The following is a 26,297-nucleotide window of genomic DNA, read 5'->3' as shown; positions in this document are numbered from 1 at the left end:
AGGGTGTGGAGAAAAGGGAACCCTCCTGCACTGTTGGTGGGAATGTAAATTGATGCAGCCACCATGGAGAAAAGTATGGAGGTCCTCAAAAAATTAAAAATAGAGCTACCATATGATCCAACAATATCACTCCTAGGATTTATCTGAAGAAAACAAAAACACTAATTAGAAAAGATATATGCATCCCTATGTTCATTGTAGCATTATTTACAGTAGCCAAGATATGGGAGCAACCTAAGTGCCCATCAATAAATGAATGGATAATGAAGATAATAGGTACATACAGTGGACTCTTACTCAGCCATAAAAAAATAATGAAATCTTGCCATTTGTGACAACATGGAAGGACCTAGAGGGTATTATTCTAAGTGAAATGAGAGAAGGACAAATGCCGCATGATTTCACTTATATGTGGAATCTAAAAAAACAAATGAACAAACATATCAAAACATAAACAGAGTTATAGATAGAGAACAAGCAGGCGTTTGCCAAAGGGGAGGGAAGAAGTAGGTGAGGGAGATTAAGCGGTACAAACTTCCAGTTGCAAAATAAATGAGTCACAAGTATGAAATGTACAGTGTGGGGAATATAGTCAATAGCAATGTAATGTCTTTGTATGATGACTTATCATAACTAGACTAACCGTGGTGATCATTTCGAAATGTATAGAAACATCAAAGCACTATGTTGTATAACAGGAACTAACAAAGTGTTGTGGGACAATTATATTTCAAAAACAAACTCATGGAAAAAGAGATCAGATTTGTGGTTACCAGAGGTGGGATTGAGGGGAATTGGATGAAGGCAGTCAAAAGATACCGATTCTTGATAAGTTGACATAAACACTGATCCTACTATTGAGCTTATAGTCAAATAAGGAAAATTATGTCTGTGCATGAAGAACTGTAATACAATGTAGAGTGAGTGTTGCTGATGATGTACTAAAGAGGTAAGAAAAGAGGAAAAACAGAAGGTTTGAGGGAGGAGGGACTTGTGATTTGGGTCTTGAAGAGTGGGGATTTGGACTTTTAAAAATGAGAGTATTCTAAGTGGTTGTAGAGAAAGCTGAAGGTGAGGCATAATAGGGAAAGCGGTGGGTGTGTTAATTTCATTGGAGCATATGAAGGGAGTAGAGCTGGAACAGAGATACCAGATATCAAAGGATATTGATTTATGGCTCCCCTTCAACAAACATCAAATATACTGTGATACTATCCTGTTCGAATGTCTTGAAATTTGTAATGAGCCAGACTGTTGATTAATTCTGTTCTTTTTGTTTTTGATAGATGGATATTTGGCTCGATTGCCAAGAGGTATTCACTTGACCCAAGATTCAATGAAAATAGTGGGATCACCAAATTTTCCAGGTATTAATAAATAGATTTTCAGTAATTGTAAGAAAGTAATTGGCATTTGTTTAAATCTTATCAGTCTTTTGCAAAAGGCTAGTGTTCCCCAGTTATCCTAGTTTCCTATGGCCCTTTTCCTCTATGGAAATGGATTAAAGTTGTTTCCACAGAGTTAGATTCATATAGTTTAATTCTGTTTGCTGTAACTGCTTAAGTGTGCAAAAAATAATTATTTCTAAAAGTTATCTAATTAAAGTTGTCTACAGTGTTTTTGCTTGTTATTGTATAATAATTAAACATAATACTAAATGTATGCAGTTTTTTTTAAAACACTTTAAAAAATTAATTAATTAATCAATTAATTAATTTTTGGCTTCGTTGAGTCTTCATTGCTGCACATGGGCTTTCTCTAGTTGTGGCGAGAAGGGGCTACTCTTTGTTGTGGTGCGTGGGCTTCTCATTGTGGTGGCTTTCCCTTGTGGAGCAGGGGCTCTAGGCACACGGGCTTCAGTAGTTGTGTCACGCAGGCTCAGCAGTTGTGGCTTGTGGGCTCTAGAGTGCAGGCTCAGTAGTTGTGGCGCACGGGCTTAGTTGCTCCGCGGCATGTGGGATCTTCCTGGACCAGGGATCAAACCCGTGTCTCCTGCATTGGCAAGCGGACTCCCAACCACTACGCCACCAAGGAAGTCCCCATATGCAGTTCTTATGCTAAAACTTTTTTTAAATGGGATCTGTATATCATAAAGATTTTGGGTTAATAAGATTTTGCAATAGTAACATGAGGCATAGCATCTACAACTTTTTTTGTATATATATTTTTTTAATTGAGGTAAATTCACATGCCCTAAAATTCCTCCTGTAAAGTATACAATCGAGTAGTTTTTAGTATATTGACCAGGTTCTGAATCCATCAGCACTATGTAATTCCATAACATTTTTATCACTCTAAAAAGAAACACTGTACCCATTAAGCAATCATACTCCAGCTCCTGGAAACCACTAATCTACTTTCTGTCTCCAAGAATTTGCCCATTCTGGACATTTCATATAAGTGGAATCATACACTATGTGGTGTTTTGTGTGTGGCTTCTTTCACTTTGTATGATGTTTTCAAGGTTCATTTATGTTACAGAATGTATCATTCATTTTTATGGCTGAATAATATTCCATTGAATGGATATACTACAATTGTGTATCCATCAATTGATGGATACTTAGGAAGTTTCCACTTTTTGGCTGTTTTGAATAGTGCTGTTATGAACATTTCTGGACAAGCTTCTGTGTGAACATACGTTTTCAGTATACCTAGGGGTAAAATTGCTGGGATATACGGTAACTCTATGTTTAACATTTTGAGGAACTGCCAAACAATTTTTCAAAGAACCTGAACTATTGTACTTTGACACCAGAAATTTATGAGGATTCAAATTTCCCAACATCCATATTAACATTTATTATTGTCCATCTTTTAAAATTTTAGCCATCCTAGTGTATGTGAAGTGGATTCTCATTGTGCTTTTTATTTGCATTTCCCTAATGACTAATGATGTGGAACCTCTTTTCATGTGTTTATTGATGATTTGGATGTCTTCTTTACAGAAATGCCTGTTCAAGTCCTTTACCCAATTTTTAATTTGGCTGTCTTTTATATTACTGAGATGGAAGAGTTCTGTTTTTTTTTTTTTAAATATGTTCTGGATACTAAACCCTTATCAGATGTTGGATTTGCAAATATTTTCTTCTGTTCTATGGATTGTGTTTTCATTTCTTGATAGTGTTCTTTAAAGCACACATTTTAAACTTTGATAAAGTCTGATTTCTATTTTTTCTTTTGTACTGGTGCTTTAGGAGTCATGTATCAGAAGTGATTGCTTAATCAGCAGCCACAAAGTGTTACTCCTACATTTTCTTAAAAGAATTTCATAGTTTTAGTGCTTACATTTACATCTTTGATCCATTTTGAATTAATTTTTGCATATGGTATGCAGTAGGGATCAAACTTCATTCTTTTGCACGTGGATATCCACTTTGTTGCAGCATCGTTTGTTTAAGAAACTTTTCCTTCTCTATCGAACGTCTTGGTGCTCTTGTTGAAGAGCAGTTTACCATAGATGTATGAGTTTTTTTTTATGGACTCTAAATTCTATTCCTTTGATATATATGTCTTTCCTTATGCTAGTACCACACTGTCTTGATTGCTGTTGCTTTATAATAAGTTTTGAAATTATCAAGTGTGAGTACTTCAAATTTGCTCTTTTTCAAGATTGTTTTGGCTATTCTGGGTCCTTTGAAATTTCGTGTTATTCTAGAATCAGCTTTGTCAATTTTTGGAATAAAAGCCCATTGGGATTTTTATAGGGATTGTATTGAATCTGTTGATCAATTTTGGGAGTATTACCACCTTAACACTCTACAGTCTTCCAATTCATAAACATGGAGTGTCTTTTCATTTATTTAGGTGTTCTTTATTTTCCCTCAATGATGTTTTACAGTTTTCAGTGTATGAGTCTTCTTGTACTACTTTTGTTAAATGTATCCCTAAATATTTTATTTTTTTTGATGCTACTGTAAATAGAATGTTTTTATCAATTTAGTGTTTGGATTTCTCATTGCTACTGTATAGAAATACACTTGAGATTTGCAAATGGATATTGTATCCTGTCATCTTGCCGAATCATTTATAGCTCTAATTTTTTAAATGGGGGGTAGGGGGAGTTATTCCTTAAAATTTCCTATAGATAATATCATGTCATCTGCAAATGGAGGTAGTTTTATTTCTTCTTTTACAGTCTGCCTATTTTTCCTTGCTAGTTGCTCCAGGTAGAACCTCCAGTTCAATATTGATGTTAACAGATATCTTTGTTTTGTTCCTGACCTTGGGGGCCTGGGAAAGGTTTCAGTTTTCACTATTAAGTATTATGTTAGCTGTGAATTTTTGTAGATGCCCTTTATCAGATTAAGAGAGTTCCCTTCTGTTCTTAGTTTGTTGAGTGCTTTTATTGTGAAAGGGTATTGGATTTTGTCAAATGATTTTTCTGCGTATATTGAGAGGATCAGTGGTTTTTGTCCATTATTCTATTGATATGATAAGGTATTACATTGATTGATTTTTGTATTTTGAACTAGCCTTGCATTTCTGGAATGAATCTGAGTTGATTATGATGTATAATCCTTTTTCATGTTGCTGGATTTGGTTGCTAGTATTTTGAAGAGTATCATGTACATATTCATAAGGAAAAGTGGTCTGTAGATTTCTCGTGTTGTCTTTGTCTGATTTTGGTTTTAGGGCACTAGTGGCTTCATAAAATGATTTGGAGTGTGTTCCCTCCATTTCTGTTTTTTGGAAGTTTGTGAAGTATTGTTAATTCTACTTGTTTGGTAGTATTCACAAGTGAATTCAACTGGTGCTGGGCTTTTCCTTGTGGGAAGTTTTTTTTTATTATTCAATCACTTTACTTGTTTTAGGTCTATTCAAACTTTCTATTTCATTATGGTTTCTGATGAGAGGTAAGCTAATTTTATTGAGGACCATATTATGTAATGAGTTGCTTCTCTCTTGCTGCTTTCAAGATTGTTTCTGGATTTTCACAGTTGATTATGATGTGCCTAAGGTGTGGATCTCTTTGAATGTATCCTAGTTTGAGTTCATTGGGCTTGTTTGATGTGTGGATTCATGTTTTTCATCAATTTTGGCAAGTTTTTGCTATTATTCTTTCAAATATTCTTTCTGGCTCTTTCTCTCCACTCTTCCATGGGACTTTTATGCATATACTGGCATGCTTGATGGTTTCCCAAAGGTCTCTGAGTACTGTTGATTTATCTTCACTTATCTTTCTATTTTTCTTTTTCTCAGATTGGATAAATCCCACATTGATGTAACATAAAGTTGGCTGATTCTTTCTTGTGTCTGTTGAGATCTGCTATTGATTCTTTACTGTGAATTTTCATTTGTTATTGTACTTTTTAATCCGGAATTTCTCTTTGGATCTTTTTTTATAATTTCTATCCCTTTATTGATAGTTTCTATTTGGAGAGACATCATTTTCATACTTTTTTAGTACTTTAGGCATGATGTTCTTTGCTCATATTTAAAATAAGTGATTTAAAGTCTTTGTCCAGTAGCTCCAAAATTTGGCTTTCCTCAGGGACAGTTTCTATTAGTTGCTTTTTTTGCTGCCTATGACTATACTTTCTTGGTTTTTTGCATGACTCATATTTTTGGTTGAAAACTGGACTTTGTAGGGAATATTATGTAGTACTCTGGAAATCAGATTCTTCCCCCTTTCTATGTATTTATGTAGTTGCTTTTTGTTTTACAGGCATGCTCAGAGATATTGCAGGTTCAGTTACAGGCCATCACAATAAAGCGAGTATCACAATACAGTAAGGCACATGAATATTTTTGGTTTCCCAGTGCCTATAAAAGTTATGTTTACATTGTACTGCAGTCTATTACGTGTGCAAAGGCATTTGATTTAAAACCAATATATGTACCTTAATTAGAAAATACTTTATTCCTAAAAAATGCTAACCATCATCTGAAACTCAGGATTGCTACAAACCATTGATGGTAAAAAATGCAAAATCTGTGAGGTACAGTAAAGTGAAGTACAGTAAAATGAGGTATTCCTGTAGCATTTGTTTAGTGACTTTTCTGAACTAATTCTCTTTAAATTCTGTATTTTTTGTCATGTGTGGCCACTGAAGTCTTTGCTTAGTTAGCTTAGTTAGGCTAATGGTTCAACAGAGATTTCATTAAACACCTGAACCAGTTAGTCTCCTAGTATTTTCTGAGAATCCTTGTGAGCTTGTCGTGGCTTGCCTTAAACATTTAGCCAGGCAGTTGACAACTCCACCATATCCTTCACTTTCTGCTGTACAGAGGCTCAATTTCAGCCAGAGGTGAGAACTTTAAGGCCTCTCATTCTTTACTGAGCATGCCCAGTCTCGGCCACGTGGCCTACTCTGTGCATGCACATGCCCTTCTGTTTTCCTAGGAATGTGTCAGAAGTTTTCAAAGCTACCACTGACATGCCATTACCCAGCTTTTCCTCTTAAGCTTTTGGTTAAGCTGATGTTTACTCCCACTGCTTCAGGCATTTACAAAGTTAAGTGGCAAGCTCTAGTTGTTTTTGACAAGGACTCTTGGGAGAAGGCTTTTTACAGTGGGTGTGCTCCAAGTTAGGTCATGTAAAGATAGCTTTGTGCATGTGTCTTCCAGGACACTGCCAGAAAGGTGAAATAATGACAGTTCTCTGGGAAGGAGGCACTGAAGTCCATCTAACCCCGTCTGCCCCTCTAGTGGCTGCCAGGCTGCTGGTTCTAATGGGAATGCAGCAACTTAAAGTGCTACAAGCTCACTGTTTTTACCAGGTGTATTTGCTAGGGCTACCATAACAAATTACCACAGACCTGGCAGGTTAAACAACAGAAATGTGTTGTCTCACAGTTTTGGAGAATAGAAGTCCAATCATGGAGGCTTGGGTGGGTCCTTCTGAGGGCAGTAGGGCAAGGACCTGTTCCAGTTCTCCTTCCTTGGCTTGGAGATGGCCATCTTCTCCCTGTATCTCTTCACATTGTTTTCCTCTGTGTTTGTCTGTGTGTCCAAATTTCCCCTTTTTATAAGGACACCAGTCATATTGGATTTGGGCCTAACCTGATGACCTCATTTTAACTTGGTTATTTCTATAAAAACTCTATCTCCAAATAAGTTCACTTTCTGGGGAACTGGGAATTAGGACTTAAACATATGACTTTAGGGAGAAGCATAATTCAGGCCATGACACCGAGATTCAGTTGTTTTTCCTGAGTACATTTTTCGTGGTTGCTGCAAGTCTTTGATTAATTTCCAGAGTTCTGAAAATGTTGATTCTAACAGTATGTGCCATTTTCTTATTACCTTTATGAAGGGGATGATTTTTGGAGTTCTTTATTCTGCCATTTTCACTGATATCACAACTTTTATCACAGCTTTTGTTTTAAAACTACAGCTTTTAAACCTAAATTATAAAACAGTCGTATATAACTAACTTCCCTTTTTATTAGATGTGCTTAAATTTATCCTTAAAATGAATTAACATTTCAGTTAAGAAAAACAACTGAATCTCAGTGTGATGGACTGAATCATGCTTCTCCCTAAAATCATATGTTTGAGTCCTAATCCTCAGTTCCCCAGAAAGTGAACTTATTTGGAGACAGCGTCTTTATAGAAGTAATCAAGTTAAAATGAGGTCATTAGGGTAGACCCAAATCCAATATGACTGGTGTCCTTATAAAAGGGCCAGTAAGTCGTGCTGAGGAATGACACGTTAATACAATAAGCATTTATTAAAAGTAGAAAAAAGAAGAAACATTTAAACTGAGGTGAGTAGGAAATAAAATAAGAGGAGAAATTAATGAAAGAGACCAGAGAAGAATAATAGATTGAATGGAACCAAAAGCTGCTTTTGGAGCAATTAGTAGACAGAGTTTTGGTAATTGTTTCACAAGAGAATAATGAAAGTACAAAAATATTATGAATAAATTAAGATATGGTGAGATTTAAAAATCAGAACTTAGTATTCTGAATAATTTTATATAATAAACTTACAGTGAATAACTCTACTAAAATATAAGTTTCTAAAACAGACTTGATTAAATTACTTAGTAAACTAATAATTAAATTCTCCAGATTGTTAATTAGAAATTTGTTTTGCTACATCCTCCCTTGCCAAAAAATAAGTACCAGGCTATATAGTTTCCGAGGACAAAAACACTTTACATATTCTTTCAGAGAAAATTTACAGAAGGAAATCTGCCTAATTCATTTTATGTGGCTATTATAATCTTAGATGCCTAAATTAATAGTGCTAAACACTAAATAACAAATTTGTACTGAAATTGGAAGAAGACAAAGGATAATGTAATAAAATTATATATAGTTACATTTATGAATATAGCTGCAAGTGTCCCACGAAAACAAATTACCAAGAATTGAGGGGAACTTTCTTAACCTAAGTAAGGGTAGCTATCTAAAAGCTACATTCAATAAACATGATGTTGTATGGTGAAAGTTTAGAGACAGTTTCTTTAAAGTTAAGGAGAATTTTGATTCTCATAGAAACAATTTTTATTTTACTGGAACACAAAAATCTTAGTATATGGTTGATTAGTGAAGTGTAGCCATGGGATTACTGAGGAGTTGCTAGAAGCTTTTCTAAAAGCTTCCTTATGAGTAAATGCAAAACAATTGAATCTTTACTGTGTTCCTTTTGTATCTCCTAGAGAATACTATTTTTGCTTGTTTAATGAGCAGTGCTCTAAATTTTAAAGCAAAGTGGGAAAAATGCTTAATAATTAAAATCAATCAAAGCACGTATTTGTCAATTTTTTAATCACATTACAATTTTAAAATTCAGTACCCTGTGTTACATCATTGTGAGTAATGTATTGTTCCCTAATCTAAACAAATTTATCTTGTCAGTTTCTTTCAGGTTTGGTGTCTTTGCAAAACAGATGAAGTATAGATATAGAATTATCTTAATACTTTGTAATTAAAATAATTTTGTGAGAACAAAGTAAGTTGGTATATGAACTCTGAATAAAAAGACCAATGCATAATGCTGAGATCAAGATACACTCGCATACGCAAATAAAATAAGTGTATGTTTTTGAAAGTTAGTTATATGGAATGCAATGAAATTTAGTTCTTACCAAGCAATAGCAATAATCCAAAGAAAACTTCTGAAAACATGTAACCCAGACTACAAAAATGTAAGCCATTATAGATCGTGAACGAACATAAAATATTATTGGAACATTTTAATATTTATTTTCAGTGAAAGTATATGTTATGCTCCATCAAAGGAGTCCACACATGTTATGTGTAACCCAACGACTGCGGAATTCCGAACTCGTAGACCCATCATTCCAGTGGCATGGGCCGAAAGGAAGAATCATTTCAGGTGGGCTTCTGTTTCAGTTGTTATAATTAAAAGTGATATGTATGAAATGTACTCAGAACAAAAAGAATATTTGTATCTCATATACATTTATGTATTAGCTCACTTCTTTTTCTTGCGATTTCTTTTTGGAGTTAGAATCTGACAATGTAGATGGCGTGACCATTTTTTACAGATCTTAATTTGAGATAGAGACACACTGGATGATTAAACTGGAGAATTCTCTAAGCATCCGTATTTCAAAAAATTTTCCTTTTTTATTGTAAAATTCATAAAATCATTTTGGTTACCTTAGTTAGACTTTTGTTAGCAAAGTATGTATAAAGAAGCAAATATGATTCTGGCTTTTGTTAAAAATACAAATGAGCACTTTGAGCTCTAGGTTTAAAACTATGGTTTTGTTTGTTTTATATAGCCCCACATAGGGGCAACTTGAGACTTTCTTAGTAGTTACGATTTTATGTTTTTTATCTTATATTTCACTCTGATTAAAATCCTGACCAGACAGTATGGATTATATTTTAACTTAACCTAAATATTAATATCCATTTTGAAAAAAATGACTAAATTTAACATTCAGTATTTTAGTATGAAAAACATGCTCTTAAATATACTGCATGGTTTGGCGGTAGCTGTGTAATAATATGTTACTGATGCTGTGCTTACAAAAGAGGAAGTTTAATCCTCGGGTACTCATCCAGAGGAGAAGATGGACTTGAGACACATCTGAGTAGTAGCCTTACAGTTGTCAGATTTTTGAGAAAACAAGGTCTTATTCTCATGAAGGTACATTTTTCCACATAGAGATTACTATTGCTATGATTAATTTGATCAACATTTTCTCCATTCAGCTCCTTATTTTGTTATTTTGAAATGCCCATCTTACTTGTATTCTGATATCTCATTTGCTAAAAGCTGATTTGTTTTTGCAGTGTAGTTTAAAAAATATCAATCAGCTTAGCTGTTTTTGTTTTCAGCCATGCTGAAAATTCAGATAATGAGTTTTCATCCTTAATATCTGTTCAAGGAAGTACCTTTTGCATACCTTCTGTGGAAGATTTTCTTTATTGCTCTATTCACCATGTTTTCTTTCTCTTTCTTTTCCTTCCCTCCCTCCCTTCCTCCTTCCTTCCCTCCTTTCCTTCCTTCCTTCTTCTCCTTTTTTTCCCTTATTGGTGTTTTGAGATAGTGCTTGTGGATGAAAACCTACAGGTTTATTTTGTAGACCTGGATGGAGGAAAGCAGTATATTCATACAAAGACTTGCTGAAGAAACATTTATAAGAAATATTTATTTTTTAATATGTTTTAATTCATATTTTATATAGTTGAACAATCTAAGTTGTACATTGCTATAATATTTATGTTGATTCTAAAATAGCTCAAGGCTTAAAGAGTCACTTCACTCTTTAGGTTAGGTGGTGTGTCTCCAAAGTGAGTTACTCGGCTCTAGGTGAGTGACTACCTGGTGGCTGCCATTGTGCCCAGCTTTTCAGGAGGTACACAGAGCAGCATGACCTCTGCCTGGCTGCAGTACTAGAGTGTAGGAGGGGGTCAGCAGAGGTCAGGGACAGAGGTCCTGAGAGGCTAGGCAGTTAATATAAATCAGCGAAGGGGGCCAGGAGTAAAGGTATCCAATATTGAAAATAAAATCAGTCTTTATTTTTATTGCTTTCTAATAACAAATAATATAATGCAAGCATGTATATTAAATATATTTTACATTTGTTATTAAAACTCTGTGAGTTCAAAAATAGAAGCATTTAAGTATTGATTTGTTGTGTTGTAATTTGTTACTCCTTTGATTTGAAAATTGAGATGTGAAATATGCTCTTCTCTGAGATGCCAGGCCAGGTCTTGCAGCTTGTATTGCAAAGTATAATATGTAAGTGAATTTTGAATCCTTTAACTAGAAGTGACATTTTATATTACTCACTTTCATAATGGAAAACAGATGTTCAAAAACGTAACTGTTTCCAGGTAAGGATAAAATCATATAGATGCAATGGTTTTGTATTTATAAAGACTATTCTCAGAAAATCCTGGTATTCTGACGTCATGATTACAGTTGTGTTTTCAGTGCAGTGTCACATCATAGTTCGCTGTCTGCCAGCTTTAAAGCTCCGTACTATCACTGTAATTGCAGAGAGACGTGGAAAATGTCTAATTTTATTAAAGCTTGAAAAACAGAGAAGCTTTTTGGACTCTAAGTTAAACTACACTGTACTTTTGTTATCTTTTTATGGATATTCCAAAGATAGTTCCCCTGCAGTTGAACCAAAGAAACATGTAGTTACGTACTTGCGCCTCCCTTTGGAGAGAAGCATCCAGGTTGTTTAGATGGTTGTACAGTGTGGGGACCGAGTCTTAGACTTGCTAGGCTCTCTTCCTCTCACCCCCACTACCGCCCTCCTCTGTCTGTCTCTCTTCCAACGTTTTTGGTTTACAAAGGTAAAGCATTTATTGCAGCAAGCCCTGTACCTCTTACTTCAACCCTAATACCATTCTGATGAATTAGCTCTTTTTGGTGTGTGGACTTTCCCACTTTTTTAAATGTTCACACAAACCTGTATAAGCACACACACACACACACAAACACACACGTTGAGCTTTACCCTGTAACTGTATCCTTATTATGTTTTTTAAAAAATGAGATCATAGATTATATCTTACTCTACCTTAATATTTTTATTATGAAACATCTGATAAATACAAATCTGTATAACAGATATGTAAGTTGTGAAGCATAATAAAACAGACATCCTTGAGCTTGCTATAGAAGCCAAGATATACCATTATCGTGACTGTTGAACCTTCTAACGTTGAAAAATCCCATTCTTCTGTCCCCAGCCCCTCTTAGGTAAACATTATCCTGAACTTTTACAATATTATTCCTTAGCTTTTTATGCATTTACTATGTGTATGAATACACACGCACAAATACATACATATATCTATGTACATGTGTATTCATACACGTAGTAAATGCACATATTTAAATATATATAAATATAGATATACATGTATGGATATATTCTGCAAGCATATTTTTACTTTAGTGTTTTTATTTTGAATTTTATAAAAATAATCAACACATATACTTTTATCATATAGCAGATTCTGTTCTAAGCAATTTACACATACTAATCATTTAAGTTTCACAACAGCTCTTTGCAGTAAGTACAGTCATTTTTCTCCCTTTTATATGTGGAAAACAGAGGCATTGAGAGAACAAGGTACTTTCCTGAAGTCAGGTGCCTTTGAAGTCTGGCTTCAGGGTTCACAGATAATAATCTAAATGAGGTAGGACTAGGATTTTCCCTTCTCACCATTTTGTGACTTTTTGTAGTTTGTGTCTTTCAAGGAATTTGTCCAACTTAGATATTTTTCAACTTGTCGAATTAATGTGCATAGTTTGTGATATTTTCTTGTTATCTTTTTGATATATCCAGGATCTCTGTGATGTGCTCTGGTTCACTCCTGGTATTGGATGTGTCTTTTCTCTTTCATTTTGGTCTCTCTGGCTACAGGGTTAACAATTTTATCAGTCATTTCAAGGGACCAGCTGTTGAGTTATTTTTCTCTGGTATTTTTCTGTTTTCAGTTTCATTGATTTCTGACTTTATTATTTCCTTTCTGTTTGCTTTGGGTAAAGTTTGCTTATCTTTTTCTTTTGCTGGTTGTAGAATTCTGGATTGGCAGTTTTTTTCTTTCAACATTCCAAAGATGGCATTCTGTATTCTTTTTGCTTGCATAGTTTCTCGTGAGAAGGCTGCTATAAAATAGTCCTTGTCCCTCTGTAGGCAGTGTGCCATATTTTTCTGATTAATTTCAAGATTTTTTCTTTCCCTTTCACTTTGTGATTTGAATACTAAATGCATTTTTTTTTTTTTTGGTTATTTGTATTATTCTGCTTGGTGTTCTATAAGCTTCTTGGATCTGTAGTTTTGGTTTGTCATTAATTTTTGAAAATTGTCAGCCATTATATCTTCCAATATTTCTTCTGCTTCATCCTGTCTCTCTGCTCCTTCTGAGATTTCTATCACCCTTATGTAACACTGTTTGAAATTGTTCCATAGCTCTTGGATTCATTCTTCTTGGTGTTGTTTTGCTTTTGTTGTTGTTGTTGCTTTTTCTCTTTGGGTAAATTTCTTTTGATCTATCTTCAAGTCATTGATTCTTTTCTTAGCTGTGTCAAGCCTCTTTATGAGCTCATTGAAGGAAGACTTCATCTGTGTTACTGTGTTCTTTTTTTATAGTTTTTGCTTTTTTGGTTTGGTTTTAGTTCTAAGATTTCCATTTGATTATTTCTTATGGTTTCAGACTCTGCTGAAATCACCTATCTGATCTTGCATGCTTTCTACATTTTCCATTAAATTATTTCATACATTATTCATAGTTATTTTAAACTAACTGATACTTCTGACATCTGTGTCGTTGCTTGGTATTTCGGAAATGTGCCATTTCTTACCTTTCTGTATGCTTCTTAATTTTATAAGAACATCTTGAATAAGATAGTAAATATTGAGATAATTATTTTTATATTTGAGATGAACACTTTTAAAAATATTATTAAGCCTTTAATATTGGGAGTTTGTGTTAAACTAGTCAGGAATTGTCTGGCTTTGATATTGGTTATTGCTGTGGTTACTGAAAACTTATTTTTCTCCAGTGTCTCATCTTTGGCTTTGGTTTCTCCTTTTTTGCTTTCTCTAGAGAGAATCTTTCTTGCAGCTCTCCTAGCTTGATTTCACTGCATTTTTCTAGACTCTTATTAGTGATGGGCAGTTGGGAGAGAGGGGCAGTCTCTAGTGTTCTGATTCAGCATTAGTCTTTGGCAGGTGTGGTGTCACTGGATCTTGTGGGTGTGGCCTTTAGAAGTGTTTCAGCGTGTCTGCTGGTTTTAGTGTTGGCCTAGTACTTCTTGCTGACTTCCTCAAGAATGAGTTTTTTTCTTCCTGTTTCCTTCCCTAGTGGTAACATGTTTCCACAGTGCCCTCAGTGACCATTTTTGTTTCTTCTCCCTTGTAGGTTAAAGCATTGCTCCTCACCAGGAGGTAGGGGAAATGGGCAAGGGTGGAGTTTTGGCAGGGCTGCCGGCCCCCTCCTCTAGCCAGTACCCTGTGCCGGCCCCCTCCTCTAGCCAGTACCCTGTGCCGGCCCCCTCCTCTAGCCAGTACCCTGTGCCGGCCCCCTCCTCTAGCCAGTACCCTGTGGGAATCTTGCTCAGGGTTCCCCTGATCTTCCTTTGAACACCCAGAGGTTTTCATGAAGGTAAAGCCTGTAAGAGGGTGCAGCTGCCTTTGCACTCCCCCCGCCCCCATCCGTGGTCCTCAGAGGCTTCACATGCTCACACTGGACAACACTAGGCTTTTAGCAATTTATTGAAAACTTTTAGCCAGATGTTCTTAGACCATTGAAGCAAATGCTTAGGTCTAGGTTCTACCTGCAGGCCCTGTTCATTCCTGGTTTTCAGGGTTACTGGTTGCCCTACCTGCCTCATTTGTTTGATGGGTTCAAGAAGATTTGTTGGTTGACAGTTTGTCTGTCTTTTTCCTTATTGTTGTATGATGTTGATGCTTTTATAGTCACTCTCCATATCTGAGCAGAAACCAAAAGTATAAACCTGTTTTTAAAAATAAGTTGTAATGAAATGGTGCTTAAATTTTGCCATATAATTTTAGAGCTCTAAGGCATGTGCTTCTAGAAATCTAATCCAACTCTGAATTTTTAGATGATCAAGCTGAGTTCTAGAGAAAGAAGTCCTGACTTCAGTTTAATTACTTATTGACTGTCTGCTGTTGTATGAGTTCTTACAGTGATATCTTATAGTGATATGCCGTGGCATCCCGAAATTCCCATTTAAACTTAGTTTTGTAAAAGTCTTTTTGTTAAGTGGTATTTGTTAAGTGGGTTCTTCTCTTGGCTATGAAATCATCTGGGTATCTTTTCCAAGTGTGCTACTTTTAAATTTTTTAAAATAAGAAGGTAGCCAGAGAGTGTTTTCTTACAAATTGTATGATACTAGATTTTCTGGCTGTCATAATATTTAACATTGTAGTAGGCATTCAAATATATATTAATACACTTATTAATGCTTCTGGTTTGGGAAATTTTATTTCAAATTATTGCCAGGGAATGCATAGCTTCATTGCTGACATGATATTCTAAAATTTCTTTACAATTTGTGGGCACCTTTTATCATATTACTATGATGTATCTGTTTGTGTCTGCTGAAATATATGTATAGTGAACACTTGAAAACCTCTTAACCTGTTCTAAAAAAGAGACAACATGTTATGATAAATATGTACTCTTTCATCAAAAGATATTCATGAAGAAATAGGCAGTACAATAGAAATGTATTCTAAATTTGTATCACATTTTTCAGCTTCATCCAGGATATAGAAATGGGAGTTCTCAAGGCATAATGCTCTATGTAAATCCCTTGAGGGTGGGTATATCCCTCTATTCATTTCTCCTTCAGTATCTGAAACAGGGCTTTGCATGTGCTAGAAACTCAACAAATTGTTAGTGAAAAAATTAATAACGAAAATTTCTTCACTAAGAACATTCATCTTTTGTCTTATTTTGAAGCAGTAAATTTCTTCAGAATAAATTTCAACTTGACAGTTATAGGCAATAAATTATTTTCTTAAAATAGAAAAAGATGAGTATTTATTAAGGTAATATTTTCAATTCTAATGAATAGTTTATTAAATTATTGAGTGAGTTTTAATATCTAATAATTTTTTCTAATGCAGACCCATGGTTATGAACTTTGAGAGTAACCATTTTTAATTGCTTAATGATTTATAGCTTTTTCAAGTACTTTAACATTCCTTGTATTTGTTATTCAAAAACAATTCTATGAGATATATTATCATATATTATGATTCTTTGTTGTGCAAATGAAGGAGCTAGACTTCAGAAAGACTAAGTGATTATCCCCGGTTACACAGTTTATGAGAAAGAACGGCACACCTCAAAACCAAGTCCTAACCCTCTAAATCAGGCTTCTTTCCCGTTACACAACATGGCTCTCTCCCAGTGTGGTACTTAAGGGATGCTGAAGTGACAAGGGACCTTACGTCCAAGTTCTGACTCCCAGCACTGCAGTTCTGATTGTGCGACTTCGGGTGTCAAGTGATCCAGTCTCCTGTTTTCTTTTTTCTGCAACCCTCATGATTGTAATCCAAATTTTGCCAAGTACCTTGTGTAATGACAACAAATCCCTAGGTGTTCGTGATTATATTGAGTTAGCCTTTGTTCTGGACACACTGTTTTATCCCTTTCATGTACATTTTTTATGCTTAATGGGAGCATAACTCATCAATAAAGTATTTATATGCATGTATACAAATATAATTACTTGATAGTATGTATAATTATATACTATATTATATGTATATGAGTACTGATCGTGCCATCTCAGTGCGACATGCAGATCAGGAGCACGTCATGTACGTGTGATTGTTAGTCTCTTACCACGTAGGCAGCCACACACTTGATGAACTCTGGTTAGTGAAATTCTGACACTAACAAGTTCATCCTGGCACCCACTGTCAAGAACCACCAGACACAATGACTATGTCCCCGACTTCTTCAATGATTCTGTAGGTAAATTTGGATGGTTTTTCTCTGTTTAGAAAATATTTTGTTATTTTATCTCGATCTCATGTAATTTAAGCTACTGATCACTGTATCTTGTTCCTCTATTAGAAAACAACACTGCACAAGTGACCTCCACAGGAAGCCTTGTATTACAGAACTTCGAGGAGAGCATGAGTGGGGTTTACACGTGTTTTCTGGAGTATAAACCTACTGTGGAAGAAGTCGTTAAAAATCTCGAACTGAAATATATTGTATATGGTAAGAATGGATTTTAGTTGTATTTTAACATTTCTTAATGTTTTCAAATATTTACATACTTTAACAAGTTTTTTTTAAAGGGATTTTGTTATTTTTACTCTCTCTTAATTAAAGAAAAATTTCTGCCTGCCTATATTTTGTGGAGTGCTTTGTAAGGGGTTAGTGGTAAGGGAAGATCTTTTTTCTTCAGGGGAATGTTGACATGTACAGATCAATTTAAGACAGTGCGTAGAAACAGGGTGGTATGGAAATCGTGTTTTCAGAGAATGAGCATGATATTGTACTCCATACTGCTTTTAAATTCCGAGTATCCTCTTGATGGTGCACTGCCGTCCTCGTGAACAGGAGCATGAATTGCCACTGTATTAAAACCCCTTTCCAAAAGCAGCTTGATCTGTTGAGGTCTGAGACTGGAGGGGTGAGTTGGTCGTGGAGTGGCCAGGAGAACAGCCTGAGTGAAAGTTCCATCTCACGGCTGGGACCCACGCATGGAGACAAAGTCAGGGTCCTCAAGGATGTCCGTGTCTCACCTCCAGAGCTTCTGAATATGTTACCCTACAGTAGCAGGTTTTGCAGGTGTAATTAAGATCTTGAGAAGGGGAGACTCTCCTGAATTACTAGCGTGGGCCCAGTGCAGTCACAGGGGTCCTTAAAGAGGAAGGCAGGACAGCCAAAGGCAGAAAAAGGAGATGTGGCAGTGAAAGGAGAGGGTGGGGTAGGGGCCACAAGCCAAGGACGTGGCAGGTCTCTGGAGCCTGGCACTTCCAGAGTGAATGTACCTTGATTCCAGCCTTGCAAGACTCACTTTGGACATCTGATCTCCACAACTGTGAGATAATACATTTGTGTTATTTTAAGCCACGAGGTTTGTGGCTTAAGAAGTTAATATACCATTGGAAGCAATAGGAAGCTCATGCAGCATTGTTTTCACAGCTGGGATGCAGAACAAATGGCAGAATTATTAATGGTTTCCTGATCATTTTTATACACTAAAAAACGGTGTTCCATATATCCAAAGAAAGACATAATTTTCATGAGAAATTATATTAACTTTGTTAGGCAGATAATTTGTTTAAACTTTGTAATCAGTCACACTTCATTTTTGTTACATAGTTTTTCCTGTAATATATGATATGTGTTATTTCGTATAGTTTATATAGTTTATAACAGATATACTTTGAAATCTCTCATAGGGGTATATTCACATAAGCTAACAAGTGTAACAGTGCCTAAAAAGAATGCTGGTTTATAGTAATGAAAATGATAGCTAATATTTACCAAGCATTTATGCTGTGTTTTTACGTGTAATTATAACAATAACAGCAAAACACATATATTGCTTATTTTTGCAAGGCTTGTTTTTGAAGTGCTTTATTTATATTCAACTTATTTAATCCTCACAACAAACCTGTACAGTAGGTACTGCAATTTTCTGTGTTGTCGAGATGAGGAGACTGCGGCACCGAGTGGGCTAGGTGACCTGCCCAAGGCCACACAGTTAGAATGTGGGACTCAGATTTGAATCTAGGGATTCTCATTCTAGAGTTAGTATTTTTATCTCTCTTGATATCCTACTGTGCCCCACTGTTATACCAGTGGCAGCAGGATGACACATCCTTTAATAAACTGATTTTGGAGACCTGCTGTTTTTGTGCTTAAAAAAATCATGTAAGTCATTCTGTTTCACTCTAAGGATCCACTTTAGTCTTTCCAATGCCACATGGTATTCTAGATTTTGCTTCCACATTCCTCAGCTGATGTTCGTTTCATGTGTTTCAGATTTTCCCTGCCTCAAACAGCAGTGCGTGGAACCTTGAAATAAGTCCTTCAGTCTCTTCCTCCCTGAGTCCCTCTGTGCGTGTCTCTCTGTGTATGAGTCCGTTGCTCATTGATCTGTGTGTAAACACACACACACACTAGTATTCTTGTATTATAGATGTTAAATTGTTAGTATTTCGCTGAGGTGATTCTGTAAGGTAATATCTTCTACAGGGTTTTCACAGTGTTATTTTGATAATTCTGCTAGTTGCCCTGCAAAGAGTGTACAGTTTGTATCCCCGCCACAGTACACGAGAACCTCATTACCTAAAATGCCCTTAGTATACTGTATCTTGAATTGTTGCCAGTGTAATAGGTTAATAATGGTATTTCATGGCTTTAATGTTTATTTTTTGGTCATTGATGAGGTTTTTTGAGTTTTGCTATTTGTGTGGGCTGTGAACAAAAGTTTTGCTTTTGTTGATTTTACTTTTGGTGTTCGATTAAAAAATTTATCTCTAAGACAGTAAGTCAAAGAGCCTACTGCCTGTGTTTTCTGCTAGAAGCTTTATGGTTTCGGGTCTTACATTCAAGTCTTTAATCAATTTTGAGTTGATTTTTGTGCCTGGTGTAAGACAGTGGTTACATTCTTTTGCATGTGGCTGGCCAGTTTTCCCAACACCATTTACTGAAGAGACTGTCTATTCCACATTGTATATTTTTGGCTCCTTTGTTGTAAACTAATTGACCATATATGTATGGGTTTATTTCTGGGCTCTCTGTCTGTTACATTGATCTGTGTGTCTGGTTGTATGCCAATACCACATTGTGTTAATTACTGTAGCTTTGTAATATAGCTTGAAATCAGGGAGCATGATGCCTCCAGCTTTGTTCTTTTTTCTCAAGATTGCTTTGGCTATTTGTGGTCTTTTGTGGTTCCATACAAATTTCTGATAGTTTTATTTCTGTGAAAAATGCCATTGGAATTTTGATAGTGATTGCATTGGAGCTGTAGATTGCTTTGTGTAGTATTTAACATTTTAACAATATTAATTCTTCCAATCCATGAGCACAGAATATCTTTCCATTTATTTGTTTCTTCTTCAATTTCTTTTCTTAATGTCTTGTAGTTTTCAGTATTTTTACAGAGCCAGAGTTTTCAATTCAATGAAGTCTGATTTATCAAATTTGCTTATTAGTCATGCTTTTGTTGTCAAGTCTAAGAATTCTTTGCCTAGCCATAGGCAAAGGTTTTCTCCTCTTTTGTGATAGTTTTGCTTAACATGATGCAGTTTCAGTTAATTTTTGTGTAAGGTGTGAGGTTTAATAATTTTCATTAGGATATCCAATTGCTCCAGCATGATTTCTTGAAGTGTTTTTGTACCTTTGTCAACAGTAAGCTGAGAATATTTGTGTGGGTCTATTTCTGGGTTTTCTAATTTCTTCCATTGATCTATGGGGTTTGTTCCTCTGCCAGTGCCACTGTGTGGATCACTGTAACTATGTAGAAACCCTCAGTACCAGGTAGAGTGATTCCTTCCACTATTCTTTATCAAAATGGCTTTCTTTTTTAGGGCCCACCCCTTTCCTTATATATTTTAGAATAATCCTATACGTATCTACAGTGTATGCTGCTGGAATTTTGATGGGAATTGCATTCAATCTATAGATAAATTTGGGGAATGTTTGCCATCTCTCTCTCTCTTTCTTTTTGGCCATGCCGTGAGGCATGTGAGATCTTAGTTCCCTGACCAGGGATCGAACCTGTGCCCCCTGCAGTGGAAGCGCTAACCACTGGACTGCCAGGGAATTCCCTCTTTCATCTCTATATACATGCTTTCTTAAGTGTATACCTAAGTATGTTATTTTGGGCTTTTTTTGCACAATTGTAGATGATGTTAGATTTCCAATTTTGGATTCCACATGTTTATTGCTAATATATAGAAAAAACGATTTATAAAAAATAAGAAAAAAAAACACTTTCTTTGCTCATCCATAAGAAGCAACTCCTCATTTATTCAAGTTTTATCATGAGATTGCAGCAATTCAGTCACATATTCAAGTTCTACTGTAAAAAAAAAAGTGGTTTATTATTTGTGTCTTGATCTAGAATTTTAAAAAAATGTTTGTAGATTCTTTGTGAGACTGTCATGTCATATGCACATAGGGACAGTTTTGTTTCTTTTCAATCATATGCCTCTTATTTTTCTTTTTTATTGGGGACACTAGGGCTTCTGGTACTGTGTTGAATAAGAATGGTGAGAGCAGATATCCTTGCCTTCTTTGTAATATTAGGGGGAATCATCCAGTCTTTTACTATTAAATGTGGTGTTAGATTGGTTTTTACATAGATGCCTTTTATTAGGTTGAGGAAGTTTCCTTCCTTTCCAAGTTTGTTGATTTTTAATTTTTTATTGTGAAAGGATGTTGGATTTTGTCAAGTGTTTCTTCTGCATTAATTGAGATAATCATGTGTTTTTTATTTTCTGTTTTATTGATATGGTATATTGCATTCATTGATTTTCAAGTGTTGAACCAAGCTTGGTTCCTGGGATAAAATCCCACTTGGTCATGATGTATAATGCTTTCAATATACTGATAGATTCATTTTGCTGGAATGTTGTTGAGAATTTTTGCATCTATATTCATATGAGATATTGGTCTGTAGTTCTGTTTTCTTGTGATATCATTTTTATCTGGTTTTGCTTTCATGATAATACTGAGTATGACTTGGGAATTTTTTCTTTCTCTTCTGACTTTGGAAGAGTTCATTAAGAATTGTTAATATTTCTTTAAATGTTTGGTAGAATTCATGAGTGAAAACATCTGGGCTTGGGTTTTCTTCCTGGATAGTTGTTTTTTCTGATTACTAATTTAATCTCTTTGCTTGGTATAGCTCTATTCATATAGTCTATTTTTTTCTTGAGTCAGTTTCAGTAGTGTGTGTCTTTTAGCGATTTTTCTATTTCATCTAAGTTATCTAATTTATTGGCATACAGGTTTTTATAGTATCCCTTTGTAATTCTTTTTATTTCTGTAAGGTCAGTAATACTGCCTCCTTTTTTATTGATGATTTTGTTAATTTGAGTCCTCTCTTTTTTTCTTGGTCACTCTAGCTAAAGATTTATAAATTTTGTTGATATCTTCAAATAACTATGTTTTTGTTTCATTGATTCTGTTGTTTTTCTATTTTCTATATCATTTATCTCTGCTCTAATTTTTATTATTTCTTTCCCTCTTCTTGATTTAAGGTTAGTTTTCTCTTTCTTTCCTAGTGTCATAAGGTAAAAGTTTCAATTATTGATTAGAGATCACATTATATTTTATATATATATAATTTCCCACAATGTACTCCTTTAGCTGCATTCCATAGGTTATTTTTTTTAAATTTATATCAAGTTTTTTTCTAACTTCTCTTTTGATTTCTTCTTTGACACATTGGTTACTTAGAATTATGTTGTTTAATTTCCACACATTTGTGAGTTTTTCAAATTTTTTCTGTTACTCTAATTTTATTACATTGTGGTCAGAGAATATACTTTGTATTATTTCAGTTCTTTAAAATTTATTGTGATTTGTGGCTTAAAATAGTCTCCATCCTTGAGAATGTGCCAGAGCACTTGAGAAGAATGTATATTCTGCTGCTGCCAGGTGGAGAGGTCTGTAGATGTCTTTTAGGTATATTTGGTTTCGGCATTGTTCAAGTCTTCTGTTTCCTTGTTGATCTTCTGCCTAGTTGTTTCATTCATTATTGGAAGTCTCCAGGCAATATTTTGAATTGTTTTTATCATTATTTAATGATATAATCATTATCATATAATCAAAATGATTATTTCTTTTATCATTTCTGTCAGTTTTTACTTCATTTTGGTGCTTTGTTCTTAGGTGTGTGTATGTTTCTAATTGTTCTCTCTTCCTGATAGGTTGTCTTTTTTATTATAAAAAAATGTTACCCTTTAGCTACAGTAGCATTTTTTGTTTTAAAGTTTACTTTGCCTGATAATTGAATAGCCATTCCTATTGTCTTGTGATTGCTGTATACAGGATGTATTATTTTGCACCCCATCACTTTCAGTCTATTTGTATCTTTGCATGTAAAGTGTGTCTCATGTAGACACTAAATAGTTTATTGCTTTTTAAATCCAGTTTCATAGTCTCTGCCTTTTGATTAGATAATCCATTCACATTTAATGTTATTATTTGTATAAGTGGATATACTCTATCATTTTATTTTATATTTCCCTATCTTTTGTGTTCCTCTATTTCTCATTGTCTTGTGAATTAAGTGAATATTTTCTAATGTAGTATTTTAATTACTTTAATGACTTTTTACTATATATTTTTGAGTCATTTCCTTATTGATTGCTCTAGAAGTTACCACATATATCTTAACCTATCAGAATCAGCTTGACATCTTTACAAACTTAATTCTAGTGAGATACAGAAACCTTAGTCTTATGTAGATCTATTCCTTTTCCATGCTTTTTGTGGTATTAATATTATACATATTACACCTGTAAATGTTACAAAACTAACAATACATTTTTATAATTATTACTTTGTGTAACTTTATGTATTTCAGAGAAGCTGAAATTAGGAGAGCAAGTGTATATTTATAGATTTTGTTACATTAGCCTTCTTGTTTATCATTTTTTATTTTCTTTAATTGTTTGCATTTTTTCAAGTTTCCATCTGTAGTCATTTCCTTAGTCTAGTACAGCTTTGCTCCCACCCACCTCCATTGTGCTCCTATTGGAAAATATATATTTATGTTTGGTCCCAGTGATACATCATATACAAATTCTTTTATACAATTGCTTTTTAAATCAGTAAAGAGGAAAGAAAGTAGAAGAAATATGCACTTATTCTGTCTATATAATTACATAATTTACTAGAGTGCTTTGTTTTTTTGTGTGGATTCAGATTATTGACTGAGGTCATGTTCTTTCAGTCTTGTTAGAAAACAAAATTCAAGAAAATTTGAAGATCTAATTAGCTTTATTAGGGAATTCATGAATCGGGGAGCATCCCATCTAGCAACTAGAAGGTGGCTCTCAGGGGTTGTATGAAATGGGAGTTTTTGTAGGCAGGAGGATGGAGCAAGGGAGCTATTAGCAAAAGAAAAGAAAGGATTATTTTCAGACTAGGCCCTCTTTTTTTGAGGGTGTGGGGAAGGGAGTGGCAGAGGTTTTGGTTTTATCATGCAGGTTGCTGCTTCTTCCTCTGGGGACTGGAGGAGGCCTGTGTGATAGATTACCTTACCGTTAGACTAGAAAATTCCAGACTGGTTGATTAGGATTACATTTCTGGGAGAGGTTGAAACTGCCATTAGATTAAATATTAAGTGTAGTTTTGGTATCTTGGGGTTTAGCACATGTGACATAATTTTGGGCCTGTGGTTTTCTTTTTAACAGTCTGAAAAACTTTTATCTGATTCGTTATTCTGTCAGATCAGATCTACTGTTGAGCTTCTTATTGTGTTTTTCCTTTCAGTGTTTTTACTTTTTACTTACAGAATTTCCACGTGATTCTTTTTTTTATAATTTTTTATAGATAGTTTCTATTTGATGTGACATTATTAAAATACCTCCCTTCATTAATCATGATTTTCTTTTGTTATTTTAACACATTTATAATGAATGCTTTGAAGTCTTTAGTTTTTAATATTTATCTTTAAAAGTGACCACATCTGGTCACTCTTAAACAGGCAATTTCTGCTTCCTAGTTTTTTCCAGTGTATGGGTCATACTTTCCTGTTTCGTTGCATGTCTCATAAATTTGTTTGGAAACTGGACTTTTTAGATAATGTATTGTAGCAACTCTGGGTAGTGGTCCATTTCCTTCCCCCACCCTCCAGATTTGTCATAATTTTATCCTGTTTATTTGTTTAGCAACTGGCTAGATTATTTCAGTGAGGTTCACTCCCCCTACCACCATAGTGTGAGGCCTCCAAAGTCTGTCCTAGGAAGGTGCACCTTGGGTGTACCCATAGAGGTTTCATGTATCTGTTGTTTTCAACAATGCCCTGAGGCATAAATTCCTCTAAAACCGATCCAGTTCAGTTTGGGTTCCCCAGGTCTGTTTGAGATTCGTTCTGACCTCAGGATTGCTCCTTCCAGCTGACTCCTCCTGTGTTGCTCTCTGACAACTAGGCTGCCTACAGTTTCACCTTCTCCCAGTTGTCTTTCCCCATATTGCCAGTGTTTCTGAAAGCACCCTGAGGTTTGAGCTTCCCTACGGTTTATCACAAGGACATCAGTTCCTTTGAGAAGAGATTCTGAGCTCTCTGTTCTACAGCCCACTGCTCATCCCCGGCAGATTCTCTGAGCCACCGCTCTGGAGCTGGGGCTGGGGACAGTGGTGTGCTTCTCTGTGAGTGACACACTGCTTTAGGAACTTAGCACCTGTTGCAGGGGGTAGCAGCAGCAGCCCCGGGTCTCCACAGCATGTTTCTCCTGGTGTGGACACTTCACATGACGAGCTGGACAGGGCTGATGGGCTCCCATTGTTTTCAGAATTGCTGCAGCCAGGTTAGAGCCTCCATCTCACAAAGTGGGGATGGTGGAAGGAGGGAGCCTTCACCTCTCAGCTGTACTCACCCACAACTTCCCTTTAGCACCAGGTAGCTCTGGTCTGCATGAGAAAGGCTGACCTCCTGTCCCTTCTTGGGGAGAGGGAGCCTTATGCCCTTGTCTGCCCCAGTCTGGAGTGGAGTTTCCATCTAGCTGGGATTTTGTTGACTCCTTCATGATCTCTAAAAACCTTTCCTCTTAACTGTTTATTTCTGGAATACCAATTAAACATATTTGTTAGGGCTCCTTAATTTATCGTCCATATTTTTTCACTTGTCTTTCATATATACACATCTTTAAATGTGTTTTAGGTACCATTGCCAATTTATCAAACCTCTCTTCAGCGGTGTGAAGTCTGCAAGTTTAGATAGTCTATTCACTTTCTGTTTTAACTTTGGTGCCGTTTTTCTATTTCAATGACTATACTTTCCATCCCCAGTATTTCCAATTGGATCTTTTTCTTTAAAATCTCCACTTGTTCTTTAGTCATATGTACCGGTTTTTGTTTTATAATTTCCTATTCTTAATTTATTACTTTCTTTAATATTTTGAGATATATATTTCTTTTATTTTTAAATTTTCATAATAATGTATGAAAACTTGTTCGTACCCATATCCCTCACAAAAATAGGTGTTATTGCTCTTTTATTTGTATAGGGGTATAAAATGTTATGCCACTGTTGTGATTGCATTTTCCTTAGTACTAGTATCTCTGAGCATCTTTTTCTGTGCTTATTATTCCTTTTGAGATTTTCTATTCATATTTTTTGCCTGTTTTACTAAGTTATTGTGTTCTTGCCAATTTCT

At 35.1% G+C, this 26,297-nt stretch overlaps 1 protein-coding gene across 1 annotated transcript in view; it reads left to right on the top strand.

The window, feature by feature from the left end:
* The window catches only part of ZPBP (zona pellucida binding protein), a 93,825-nt gene that overhangs the window by 2,326 nt on the left and 65,202 nt on the right, over positions 1 to 26,297 (top strand). The window contains exons 2-4 of the mRNA XM_061197524.1: positions 1,287 to 1,367; positions 9,167 to 9,292; positions 17,011 to 17,160. Of these exons, the coding sequence (XP_061053507.1) occupies positions 1,287 to 1,367; positions 9,167 to 9,292; positions 17,011 to 17,160 (357 nt within the window). The remainder of the gene's footprint in view (positions 1 to 1,286; positions 1,368 to 9,166; positions 9,293 to 17,010; positions 17,161 to 26,297) is intronic.

Source organism: Eubalaena glacialis, chromosome 8 (genome assembly GCF_028564815.1).
Source record: "Eubalaena glacialis isolate mEubGla1 chromosome 8, mEubGla1.1.hap2.+ XY, whole genome shotgun sequence".
Lineage (NCBI taxonomy): Eukaryota > Metazoa > Chordata > Mammalia > Artiodactyla > Balaenidae > Eubalaena > Eubalaena glacialis.
This window is presented reverse-complemented; position numbering and strand designations above follow the sequence as displayed.